Raw genomic sequence first — 14,052 nt, 5'->3', positions numbered from 1 at the left:
AAATAGTTTTCACTAAAGACAATATCTATTTCAATATAAACTAAAAAAATATGATATATTCAAAATATTTATTATGATAAAACGTTTTTTACATCTTCGTTTATTTTTGGTGGAATGACATTTTTCAACTTGACATAAAGGACAGTGACGGACTTGATATAATATTGAAATATTAAGTAAATGTCATTAAAAAGTCACTTTTAATACCAAGTATATTCAAAAATTTTAGTTGTGGTTTGGGTAAAATAGAATTCTCTTTTAGGCTAAATATTTAGAATCGTATGATATAATAAAGCAAAACATGAAAAAGTTGGTATTTTGAAATAACCATTAGAATATTACATTATTCGTTTGATTTATTGTTTTTAGTTATCCTAATCAGAAAAAAATGGATTATCAAAAACTACTCACAGTAGATCTCGATAAGCCAATGGGTCCCCAAATGAAAGGTTTTTCCCAGCGTGATACTGATTTAAATACATCGGTACAAGTAAGCTAATTTTTTATTGATAAAATATTTCCGTATAAACTATTGATATATTCAGCAAACAAAGGATAAAAAAATTACCGAAACAAATACAATTTATGAAGCAGACGATATTGATGAAGAAACTGAAGAAAAAATCCTACAATCCAAATCCAAAAAAATGAAAGATTCCACTAACCTGGAAGGTAGAATCACTCTTGTATCTCAAATGTAAGGACGATAATTTCTATGTACACACTTTGCATTCGTCCATAAGTCGTCGAAAATAATATTTTTTTGTTAAATATTTTTATTCCCGTGCTCAATGTATATAATTTTAACCAAAATTGTTCTGGTTTTAAGTATCTGTGTTTCGTGACTAATTTTGTTATTATTATTGTACGATTTATTTTTAGCGAAGGGCCTAGGGAAGCTCTATGTTGTAAATATAATGAGGAATTTGATTATATTGCTGTAGGCTACGCTGATGGGGTTATAAGAGTGTATCAAACTCTAACTGGAAAGCATGTTTTCACTTTAGCAGATGACGAAGTAAAAAATGTTAGAGCACCCTGTACTTGTATCAAACATAGACCAGTATCCAAAGTTTATCCAATTACGAACTGTTATACAGGAACTTGTAAGTCTTATAAAATATCTCTAAAAACAGGGTGGCCTACAATTATATACATTAAATTTTTTACCCAAAACTGAATAATAAGGACGATACATTATTTTACAAGGGTGGATTTAGAACAATATCTGACAAAGTTGATTACTAAGTACATATTAGGTAACTGATAAAAGGCACAATTATGATTAATTTCATGTCATCATCTACTCCAATCAACCAAAAATAATTTCTATACTCTTAGACTCGATGGGCGTCCACGATTTAATCTCGACTCAACTATTTAGTTGTGTAGGATGCGCAAACAGACAATTAATAGTCGATGGGATATCGATCATTCCTTATTAATAGTATAGAATGATTAATCGAAGAGCTTTGGCCAGAGCTCCCCTTCATTCGAATGAGGAGCACTGGACAAGGGGGTAAGGGGGCCAAGGAGGACAAAGAGGAGACGAAGAATTACCCTGATAAATTTTTCAGCGATTGCAGAATGAGTGAAAGAAATTTCAATAAAATCATTTCGAAATCATCTATGATCGATAGTTGTCCAACTTTTAAATGAATAGCAGCAAATCGATAAAGCTTTTTGACTTTTTTGTCGAGCAACTATCGAGTTGTCAGTATGTACGATTTAATATATTCTTTTAAACATATGATACTCAACAAAATAGTTGTTTAACTAAAAGTATGTTTGCGCTAGTCCTTATTCGAATAAAATGTGCCCTGTATTATCATTTACTTACCCACAATCAATACTTTTTATTAGTTTCTGCCTTCTGGCGAACTTGTTTTTAAAGAATTCCAATTCAACCTCTTGCAGAAGTCCTATATCAGGGCTATCCCAAATCATCCAACTGAATCCTAAATAAAAAATATCTAGCCTGTCGAGTTTGTCTCTTTAATATGAAATTAAAAGCTACAGCAGTGTCTTTTACAGACAAATTTTTGAAATTAAAAAAATAAATAAATAATCCAGAAGTAAAAAAACTATAACGTAATCGCCCTCCGCAACTACCCTGTTTGTAGGAAGGGGTAGTGGGCATTTTTTTCACGACTTTGCTATAACGTCTGATTATCAAAAAGTTCAAGATTTAGAGGGTGAAGAATACTGAAATACTAATACTGAAATAAAAGAGGACCGAACTGAAGACGTGCTAAATAGGAAGCAAGTAATGATAAAACCAAATGGAGAAGAAATACACCTCTGTACTTTTGGTGGAAGAGGTGGGGAGAGTACGATTTCCGTGGCGCCACGATTCATTATTTGGCTTAATTAGGCCAAAATAAATCGAAAATGAAGAATGAAAAGTTATAATCAAACGTTAGTTCAAAATTCACTTTATAGAACAGATGGCGTTCAATACTTCGTTGAAATGAATATTTTATCACTTCAAATTCAATATGAATCTTGTAATTCAATAAACAAAAGCTTTTTTATATTATCCACTCTGATACTCCAAAATTAAATTGAAAAAAAAACAGATTTTTATAAAAAAATGAGTCATTTTTGATAACTTTCATTCCTCTGTGATAAATATAATTTAACATACGATAAATACATGAATAATTTGATGTTTTTTATAAAGAACTGTCGATTGTTTTTCATTATTTATAAAATAAAAAAAATATTTAATCATAGTTTGACGATTTAATTAGTAATTTAATATAAAAATATCCTCTTTCGAGTAAAAAGTACATTCTGAATGCTTTCAAAAGTTATTTATTTCCTAGTTTGTTTTATAATTGAAAAGCCAGACTACTGTAGTATTTCACAAATATCTTGGAAAAGTTCTCTAGCAATCATTTCCGCATCCTTTATCCTATTTTTAACGACAAAATCAACCGAATAAGAAAAATGACTGTAAAAAATCGTTCCAAATTTACCCGCTCCGAATTTATCTGCCCCCAATCTCCCTTCTCCAAACTCACCCGTTCCTCGCGGCCTGTGGCTTTTTGGCACACCAAGGTCCGGAGTCCACGGGCGAAGCCCCGTGGGGGCGAGAGGCCAAAGCCTCCCATAAGAAAAAAAATTCATGATTTTTGAACTTTTTACACTCAAAGTTCACCACGAGAGAAGGTTGGGTTGGGTTAGGTTGATAATGAATAAAAATAAATTTTTCCTTCAAGTATCGATATCTCGAAAACGAAGCAAGATATCGAAAAATTTTATTCTTCATTTTCGACTTATTTTGGGTAGATTTACAAAATGACATAGTTAAATCCAGGCGCCACGGAAATCGTATTCGTGCCGAAGAGGTTACAGATAAGTAAGTAGGTAAAAACTATGAACTAACAACCCCATTTACCCAATAAAAACTAACGTTTATTCATGTGTGTTTGGGTAGTTTATGCCATGAAATTAATTATCAATTCTTCAATCACTCATAATATGAATTTTGTAATTCAAACTGTTTCAAGAAATAAATTTACATTGGCTAGATTTCCGTATCATGCCGGTGACGGATAGGGTTTGATTTGTAAGATGGGATGAGGGTAGAGTCTCTAAATATCAAATATGAAATTGCGGAAACAGCTGGGGGCGGAGCTAGGCCAATGTTATTCATCTGACCAATATAGCAAACGCGTAAATACGCATAAATTTTTTTGGAAAATTGTGCTGAGCACGCAAAGACCGAAAAGTATCTATAAAAATTATAATGAACTTTTACGAGTATGGTCCCACAAGTACCTGTCCCAGCAATAGAAACACAAAAATTTTGGAAAAAAATATTTTTTTTTCAAGTCTGGGAATAGAAAATAATCCGAGGGGGCTAAATCTGGCGAATAGGGTTCCTGGGGTGGAAATTCAAACTTTATTTCATTAATTTTTGACATTGCAGTAACGGATTTGTGAGCTGGTGCATTGTCTTGATGAAACAACACTTTCTTCTTAGCCAAAAGCAGTAATTTTTGCTTAATTTCTACGATAAAAAGTTGCAATAAGTTCGCAAAATACTCCCCGTTGACAGTTTCCCCTTTTTCAAAGTGGTCATTGAAAATTATCCCATGCGCATCTCAAAAAAAAAAGACTTTGTCTACAGATCGAACGGTCTTTGCATTCTTTGGAGCCGGTTCTCCCTTTTCAGTCCATTGTTTTGATTGTTCTTTTGTTTCGGATCTGATGTGATGGACCAGCACTTCACCTATGATTATGAGACGGTTCAAAAGTTCGGCTTGATTTCTGTGAAACACGACGCTGGCACACTTTCAGTCGACGATTACCCAATTCTCCAGTACCGCTTTCTTTTCAATATTTCTGGAATCATCATCTCATTTAATCGATCATTGCGATGTTGGTCTTCGCAGAAGGAAACTCGCCCAGAGTAGAATTTAGTTCAGCTTTTATATTGGTTGGGCTAATGCACATAACGATGACCAACTTTTAGCTGAAAACGTTCATTATTAATGGCTACCAAACAAATACTAAACACAACGTGGAGTCTTTAAACTTGAAACATATGCTGTACAGAATATATACTTTCTAATACAGTAGTCCATCCTCGTACATAACCAAATTGATGAAGGTACTTGGCATTGCGTAACCTGTGGTTCTGGGCTCGAACCTAAAACTCGGCATGGTAATCTTCTTCAATTCACACTTAGTAAAAAATATGAGTTGGAGCCCAAAAACATGGGTTATTTTACGTAAAGAAGCCCCATCCATTTTCAAGAAGAGTTGAACAGATTGATGTACAGTTTCACCAATTAGGACGGCAACAGCAATAAAGAACCTCGTGCAAGAAGATAGTTGATTATTTTTATATTAAACAGTAGCTGATTGGTTGCCGTAGGAAAGTTATAACACTGTGGTACTTGAATCAGCAGAGTGAGAGGGGAAAGATTGGAGGATTGGGGTGTAGATAGATAAGACTTAATTTTGACATAACATGAGACAGTGTTTCATAATCGAAAGTTCGCATTTCAGGAAGGAGTGCGTTCTCAAAGTATTGAAGCTTCATGGCATGCGTGCATACTTCCTAAGGCGTAATCTAAGAAGCGAAACATACCCCGACCATATCGTTAAGTACCAATGGCAACGTTGGCGCTCGAAAAATGGAATAGATCATAGAAAAAAACAATTTCTGACTTTAACAACTTTTAACTTTTCAATAACTTCTCTCTCCTTTTTATTTCCGCAATGAATGGTTGCATATTTTGAGTCCTCATCTTCAACCCAACATATATACCAAACCCTATCTTACCTGTATATTGAGAAATTAATGTATACAATTCTAAACGATCCTGTATAATCACGAGGAAGATTTTGGAATGTAACTTTTCGTTTAAGATGCAAACGGTTGCGTAAAATGCTGGAGTTATCATTTCAGCCAATGTTTGTATACTATCAAAGAAAAACGTCAAACTTTTGGCATAACATACCATCCACGGTTCCCGAAATTTGTTACATACGGAGATGATCTTAGAATTCATTTTTATGACGAAGAAACTAGGAGTCAAGAAAGAGTTTTGGTACCAAGGTATTCAATTTCATGTACAAAATAACCTATTCGAAATGATTTACGGTTTTTAAAATATACTTTCAAGTTTTGTAGTGAGTTTCCCGATCACCATGACGGCCATATGTCTAGAATTTTCGCTGCTTGTTTCCATCCGAAGAATAATTATGAGCTAATTACAGGTGGGTGGGATAATGTTGTACAATTTTGGGATTTGAGACAACCGTATGCAACGAGGCATCTTTCTAATGTACACATCTGCGGAGAGGGATTAGACATCAATTTTAGAGGGACCGAGGTAAAAACATGATTATTGTATCATTATATTTATTAATAATTTTTTGATTATTTCTATTTCAATAAATGACACTACCGGTGAAAAATTTTGCCTATCTTATAATTTGCGTGATACGCAACATCGATTTTGATATTTATATTTTAAACAACATATAATTTGTGATTGGTACAAATTTAAATTTTCTGCTTTCTGGCCAACCTTTTCAATTTTCTTCACGACAACTCAATCGGGTTGAGGGTTCAGGCGACTGTGTCGGCCAAATAATCATTTTCATTACTTTCTTCCTTTCCAATTCCTTCCTTCAAACCCCTCCTTTTACCAAATCGCCAGTCACTCACCAAACTCACCGACAACTACTACACGAGCTTGGAGTTGGGAAACAAGTTTTAGATTACAAAATACATCTGTTGGAACCCCAGGTGCCAATCGTAGAGGAAACTCCAAAGAAGTAGTTACAAAAAAATCAAAACAGGTGAAGTAAGACAAAAGAAAACAATCGAAGCATCGGGACGTCCTCAAACTCAAAGTACAATCTAGAAGACATTAAAAAATATCTGTTGGACGATGACAAATATTCTTTGGATTCAATTCAATTTAAACTTGATAATTTATCTTCATCTAATTTATCTGATGAAAGCAGTATCGCACAATAATTTTCAGTTGTACTTTAATCAAATCATGTTTTGTAAATTTTTAGTATCTTTTAAATCTAAAAAACCTTAATTTCTATTCAAGATATTATTTTTTAAGTAATGAACAAACAGTTCTCTTTAAAAGCCCGTCAAGAATAACTTTAGTCGACATGTATTAACATGGCGTTTAACGTCTGAAAGACATTTCAATTTCTAGATCTTGACATGCAGTTTCCAGTCTGTAGATCCCTTGCAACTTTGGGATTATGGAACAGGGAAAAGAATAGCAGCTATAGAACCGGATATATTCACGACTAAAGTAATTAACGGATTCTTCATTGTATCTATTTCAACTTGTGTATTTTTAGTTGTATTGTGGAAAATATTTGAGCAAAGACTTTATTGCAACTGGTGGAGCTGATCCGCATCTACTAAGGATAGTTGATCTTCAAACTACTGGAGTAAGTAAGGAAATTTTTCAGATAATCTCCACTAAAATAATCAATATATTACATTGAGTAGTAAATGCGGAAGTACTTCGTCTGGCTTAGCCCTATTGCTACCTATCGAGAATGGTTTATCACCTTGTTACACTTTTATAAAATATCCTATTTTTCACACAATATTATACAAGTCACATATAAAAAATCATAACTTTTATTAAGTACAGTAAACTCTTATAATAATTATTATTATTCTAATAACTTTAGTGGATGTTTATTCTATCTGTTTAACAACTTACTCTAAATAATCGAAATCATCTGGTATCCCAAATTGTTTATTGATAACATTCTTTTCTAGCATAAACTTTTTTTCACACCAAGATTGTATAGCGAAGATATTATCAGTCCATCTATTGGCGGCATCTTTGAGTTCTTGAGTTTTCTTAACAAGATCTGCAAATTTTTCAGGATCGTTGTCTTGGTAATTTTTTAATTCTTGTTGTAATCCACGTAGTTCGATTTCTTTATCGTTTATTTCTTCTAGTACTTTTTTGCATTTTTCTTCATCCTCTTCTTTACCTTTGGAAGCTTCTAATGTATTATCTATTATTTTTAGTTTTTCGGTAACTTCTTCTAGTTCTGCTGTTATTTTTTCGAGTTGCTTTTTACGGGTTGTTAGTGATTTACTTGGAAAAGCCCAATAATAGATTGAAGTTCCAATTTTATCGGTATCAACTAATCCGTCTTCTACTAATTGTTTTATTACATCTTTAACAGAATTCGCGACAATACCTTTCGCTTTCGGCGCTAGTTTTTCTAGTTCTTTCAGTTGAAAAAATTCTCCTTTTTCGTAAAATAATTGTAACATTCGTTTACGTTTTTCTTCAGCACTAACTCCTTTCTTAGACATGTTTATTTATAACGATAAACAATAATATAACCTCAAAATGTGTGTTAACCTGAAGTTGCTTCAGTCAACATATACCGAAGTTACCCGAAAGTTTTTGAAACAGGACCGTAGTAAAATTTTTTGATACGTAATTTTTTTAGACATCTGCTAGTGTAAACTTTTTACCTGGAGCAGTGTACGGCATTGATATTGGTCCACAAAAGAAAAAACTTAATGAAAGAGAGAGAAAGGAAGATGAAACAATGAGAGTAAAGAGTGATATATCGACCGTACCAAAAATAGCTTTTGTTACAACAAAGAAACTTTATCAAGTTGATTTTTATTAAAGGAAAATTTCAGGATTTTTATTTAAATTAAAAAGACTACAATTGGATTTTCATTATAATTTAGGGAAAGGAAAAATTTATGAATGATTTAAAGTAAAACTACAATATATATTAAATAATCACTTCTATATTTTCACTTTCTTTTGCTTTCAGAACATTTTAAAGCGATACAAGATAATTTACATCTATTGTACAAAAAAATCTATCACACAAATACGCACAAAAGCTTTAAGGACAGCATATCAACTTTACAGATACAAAAAATGAAAAAGTTCATATACAAATTATAACATTGTGAAAAGCCAATCAAGCCGTCAAACTAGTTAATGATGATAGCTACTTAATTCATTCACGAGGGACAAAGTATAGACACAAAGCAAGATAATCGGGTAAACATATACAGGGTGACAAATGGAAAGTTGCCTAAAGTATAATATGCATCTCTTTTCCTTTCTACTCTACCGTATAAGGCTGGGCCCACATAGGTATATTCTAGCAGGGTTACCAACTTAGGGGTTTCCTCTTCAAATTTAGGGGGAAAAGATGTGGGATGGGGATGTTTTTAGGGATTTTTAGAACTATTTATAACATTGTAAAGAATAAATATAATTAGAAAAATCAGAATCTGAGTAAAATGATTCGTTACTTAAAGTTTATAAATAAAAAATTTAAAAAAAATGATCTTGCTGAATGAAATTATTTATTGATTGTTTGAGAATTTTTAATTATTCATTTTATAAATGATAGAATTTTTAGAGGGAATCCATTGTAATTCTGGGGATTTTAGTGTTTTTTTATTGGGGTCTTAGGGAGATTAATTTTTGAGAATTGGGAACACTGTATTTTAGAATGTTGTCAGTTTCTATTACGACGCAGTAGTGTACTTTAAAATGAGTGACCTTAAGAACGACGTATGAAGGATATAGAGTTTATGCTGAAATATGTATTTGATTTTATGGTATTACGAAGTTTAGGGTGACCGCGTCATTGGTTTAGGATAAGCCAAGTTTGCACCTCAGGTATAGAATGGTATTTGTATTCACCAGACTTATACCCTTGTGATCGCTTCTTCCAGAAAGATTACTATTATACAAAAAAACCCAAGACCAAAGATGATTTTCTATTTACCATTAATAGTTATTCCTTAGGCTGGTTTTGTCATTTTTTTTAAACTTAATTTTGTCTGTTGAAAATGTTTAATTAAACTGAATTTCAAATAACAATGACAAATGAACAATATTTTAGGCAACTTTCTATTTGTCACCTGTTACATCTTGGTGGTTTGTTTAAGTACTAGTCGAAAGAAAAATGGAAAGATTTGCTTTTTTAACTTATAAAATATTCTTCCCTCGACCTTATAGACGTTTTCAAAATTAAAATATTGTGATGTTTGAGATAATTGGGCAAATTGTTGCTGTTTAAGTATATTACCTATTGTTATATCAATACGAAAAAATTAACAAATTATAATAAATGTATATAAAAATGCAAATAAAAATATTGCACCATTCTAAAATTGGTTTCATTTTGTATAATTTAAAGTGCCATATCAAACAGTGATGAGCATTTATCACCTTCTCAATTTCAATAACAATTTCTGACAAAAAATTGTGACATTAACTTTTAAATGGGTTAAACTAAAACGGGATTTCTTGACTCAACTTATTACTGCATCTATATCTAAATATTACCATTTTTTACCCTGAAGAATGAAATGAAGAACAGAAAATTCTCATAAAATTTAGTTGCTGATACTTCAAATTACAATTGAGGCATCTCCTATATAATTACAAAAATAATTAACGAGGAAATGCGTTTACATAACAAGTAGAAAGCAAAGTGATGAGTTTTTTACTACACTACCTCGGGTAGTGCACATCAGCTACTACTAGAATCTATACAAACCGCTAATTCGCTTAAAGATTCTTAAGACTAAAACGTTGAAACTATGAAATTTAGTTTTTGAGCCGTTAGGGCTGCAATTTTTCATTGTCTTATTTGGATAGCAGACTAGAAATCTTAACAGCCATTACTTGTTTTCAATTTTTCATTGTAGATTTTTGAGACGGTTTACTTCTATTTCAACATAACAGTCGCGAAGCAAGGACTATCTAAATGACTTTATCCACGACTGTTCTATAATCTAACAATTATACGCCTAGTTTCTGTACCTTCATAATACCCATTAATCACTTTTTGACTATATTATATTATTTTGCTATAAAAAATCGGTTTTTATAATTTTATCATGTGAAACACTACATAATATTTTCAATTTAGTTCTGTACTCATGAAAAAAAAATTTAGAAGTAAATTTTCCTATACCAGAATCGAACCCGCGACCTGCAGTTTTTATTCTCGGAGCATTAACACAGAGATATTTAAGTATATGTGTTTCTTAACGTACTATGGTTTTTTAAAGAATTTATAAATTGAAGTACCTTTTAAAATAATATAAATTTGACTCAAACCTATCAACTTAATTGTATGTTTAGATTCCTCGGAGGTTTTCAACATTTTATGGCAAATTAAGTTAAAAAATCAACCAAAAAGGGTATAGAAAATGTAAGTGACTACTCTTTAACACCAACAGAAATTAGAGAAATTGCCTCATCAAAAAACTAATACATAGATTTTTGTGTTTCTAATAATGTATCAAAATTTTCCAGCAAAAAAACTTAGTAGTCGTGGATAAAGTATAGTTTTCTACTCGCGTATAATGAGTTATTATTCACTCGGTGTTTAATGTTAAGTAAACTTTACCTCGTGAATAATAACCTTCATTATACACACGTGATTAAACTTTTCTACCTATAACTCATCCGTTTAAGGCTCGGTTTGAAATGAAATTTAAAAGCATTCCAAGAAGCCTCTCTCAACTATAGAGGAGCCCTATGCGACTTGCCCTTATCTATATTAAACCTCGCTACGCCTCTGGTACATTAAATATATCTAATTCTAGTTTTTTTGCCACCATCTTTGAAATAATTTGTTTTTTTTTGTGATGTAATTTCATAATATCAAAAGTAATGATAAATTATTTCTATACTTTTTTTTCGATAAAAAAATGAGTTTGAAAATTAAATCTCCCAATGTTATTGTGACCTATTACTTCTTATTTTAGAGCTATACAAAAATATTGATGACAATTTCACTACTGGAGAATCAATTTCTACTACACGATGAAAAATTTCTAGAAACTCAGAGTTTCTTCTGGTACTTTCAAACAATTTTATTATATATATATATATATATATATATATATATATATATATATATATATATATATATATATATATAAATTATGTGATGAAAAAACATTTTTTCTCCTACAGGAATCAACAAGAGTAAAATTAGAACATGAGGTCACTGTCTGTTATACAGTGTGGACCAATAGTAGGAATACATAATTTATTGTGACTTTCCTTCTGTTTGAAATGTTACTAGGTAGACTGAAACTTAGACGGCGCTACTAGTATTGAATCTATACGTTTTTCAGTAACCCCAAGATACGTGTATAACTCCAAAGTGTAAAAAAACTCAAAATTCGACTGGCAAGGTTATGACTTTAGTATTTTGGGATACGCATTGCATAATATTCATCGACTATGTAAAAAAAGCGAAAACTATAAACAGTTATCAGTACATAGCGTTATTGGAGCGTTTGAAGGTCGAAATTGCGGAAAAACGTCTTTATTTGAAAAAGGAGAAAGTGCTATTTCATAAAGAAAATGCCCCGTGTTACTAATTAATGAAAATGATGAGCAAAATTGCATGATTTCAGCTTCCTCTTCCACCGAATTCTTAAGATCTGTCCCCTGTGACTTTTTCCTGTTCTCGAACCTCAAAAGAAAGCTCGATGGTCAGAAATTTTGCGCTAATGGAGAGGTTTTGTTGAAATTGAGCCTTCAAAAGACATGTATATAACTAAAAAACGTGGAAAGACGCAAAACTTGACTGCTAAGTTAATGACATCAGTATTTTTTAGGAGCCGCGTGGTATAATATTCATTGATTATCTTAGAAAAGGGAAAAATATGAATGAGCTGTAGCATTATTAGAGCGCTAAAGTACAGATCGCGGAAAATGGGACAATTTGAAGAAGTTGAAAATGGTATTTCATTAAGACAAAGCACCATGTCACAAATCAATGAAAAAGATGGCAAAATTGCATGAAATTGTGATTCGATTTGCTTTTTTATCCACCGTATTCTGCAGATCTGGCCCCAAGCGACTTTCTTCTGTTCTCAAACCTTAAGAGGAATCTCGATAGATAGAAATTTTGCGTCACTGAAGAGGTTATTGATGAAATTGGAACTTATTTGAGATTTGAGACATATACATATGGTAACGAAAAATGTATGGCCCTGGGATGCAACTACATTGAATAATAAATCCAAATTTAACAAAAAGTTATTTTTCATGCTAGCTTTTGAGCTTCTCAGCCCACTAGTAACAATGGCGTAAAATTTTAACGAATACTGATCTCTAAGATGTACGAAAATGCAATTGAAAATTACTTAACGGTTTACTTTTTTAAGAATAAGTTTAAAACCATGATTTACATCGCCAATGCACCACACAAGAACGTTGGAGTAGGAAAAGGAGATATAGATAAACAATTACATTCATATTAGTCCACGCGAAAAGCATTTGGAAAACTTTGTAACCCGAGGACATCTTACAACATCTGATGCATTAACAAGCCTCAGGTTACTCCAAATATTGTCTTCACGAGGAAGATCCTGACCACAAATTACTTCTGTAAGATAATGCTGATTGAACTGGTATGACCAGTTAAAGCTTGTTTTAAATGATATAATTCTGTGTACTGGGCCCTATAGAACTCACGTCATTAAGATTTAACCATTAGTTACCATTTTGAAAGAAGACGTTCATCAATATTTCGAAATGGAATCTTGAATTATCTGACGAAAAAACAGATTTAACTAAGATTGCAATAATGAATGAAAAGATTTATTCCAGAAAACCTGTCACAGTACAAAAGTTGAACAATTGTATCGTTAATGGGTTTAAAGATCCTGTTAAAAGTCTCTGGAATGGTTCACAAGAATGTATCAATCCGAATGTGGATATTTTGAGCATCTCTGGAGTTGTATGTATGATTAGATTTGCTGTTTAAATAGCTACTTTTGGGCCACATTGTATATTATATTGTGCTTAATGTTTCCAAAATGAAAATTACAGTTTTCATTTAGTTATAAGTATCTGTCTTTTAACATATGTTTGTTTCTATTATTTTTTTGATTTAATTTTCAACAAATTGTGGAAAACACTTTTCGCCTTGTAGATCCTTTCAAGTTTTTCACGTGATAGCAGTTTTTTTACGAAAATCAGTTCAAAACAACATGAAAAATTGACGCCTCGACCCATTTCGGTCGTGTGGCGAGGCGTCAATTTTTGATTTCCGTAAAAAAGGTACCAAAAATCAAAACAAGTTTTAATATTTTTGTTTCAAAATCAGAAATTTAAAATATATTTCATTGTTTGATGAAAATTTTGATACTATCGGTTTGCAAACTCATAATGTCTTTTTTTTTCAAAATCACAGAAAAAAATTCTAGATTTTTAGTGAAATATGAGTTGGAATTATTAGTAATTTCTTTAGCCCAACTTCAACATTTTCAAACTGTAGTTTGTAGATATTGCTTAAGTCTTTTTTGGCCAGACACAATATTACCCCGATAACGTGGTCCACAGTAATTTGGCAGTAATAAGACAACAGTAAAAATTTGATGTCTTCAAATTTTATAATGACGAAAAAATAACGATCAGAAGCAGTTTTTGTAAATGCCAATAAAAAATTTACATATTCAACAAGATCGAAAAATACGTTTCGCTTATTTACAAGAAGCAACACACATTAATA

General features: G+C 31.8%; 2 protein-coding genes across 2 annotated transcripts; one reads left to right on the top strand and one right to left on the bottom strand.

Annotated features, from left to right (window-relative positions):
* Positions 1–155: 155 nt before the first annotated feature.
* On the top strand, positions 156–8,229 carry LOC130452396 (uncharacterized). Its single transcript, XM_056791651.1, has 9 exons — positions 156–309; positions 370–490; positions 546–672; positions 888–1,106; positions 5,386–5,567; positions 5,643–5,852; positions 6,702–6,803; positions 6,853–6,945; positions 7,978–8,229. The coding sequence occupies exons 1-9, from the start codon at positions 302–304 to the stop codon at positions 8,161–8,163; spliced, it is 1,248 nt and encodes a 415-aa protein (XP_056647629.1). The 5' UTR covers positions 156–301; the 3' UTR covers positions 8,164–8,229.
* On the bottom strand, positions 7,126–8,064 carry LOC130452395 (meiotic nuclear division protein 1 homolog). The gene has a single exon (XM_056791650.1). The coding sequence runs from the start codon at positions 7,835–7,837 to the stop codon at positions 7,223–7,225; it is 615 nt and encodes a 204-aa protein (XP_056647628.1). The 5' UTR covers positions 7,838–8,064; the 3' UTR covers positions 7,126–7,222.
* Positions 8,230–14,052: the final 5,823 nt, after the last annotated feature.

This window comes from Diorhabda sublineata, chromosome 1, assembly GCF_026230105.1.
Source record: "Diorhabda sublineata isolate icDioSubl1.1 chromosome 1, icDioSubl1.1, whole genome shotgun sequence".
Lineage (NCBI taxonomy): Eukaryota > Metazoa > Arthropoda > Insecta > Coleoptera > Chrysomelidae > Diorhabda > Diorhabda sublineata.
The sequence above is the reverse complement of the archived record's forward strand: the minus strand, read 5'-3'. Positions and strand labels throughout refer to the sequence as shown.

Coding starts and splice junctions, on each gene's coding strand:
- LOC130452396 (XM_056791651.1), top strand. Junction 491..545: donor ATTTAAATACATCGGTACAA/GTAAGCTAATTT, acceptor TGATATATTCAG/CAAACAAAGGATAAAAAAAT. Junction 5,568..5,642: donor GGAGTCAAGAAAGAGTTTTG/GTACCAAGGTAT, acceptor TATACTTTCAAG/TTTTGTAGTGAGTTTCCCGA.
- LOC130452395 (XM_056791650.1), bottom strand. CDS start 7,837: ATGTCTAAGAAAGGAGTTAGTGCTGAAGAAAAACGTAAACGAATGTTA.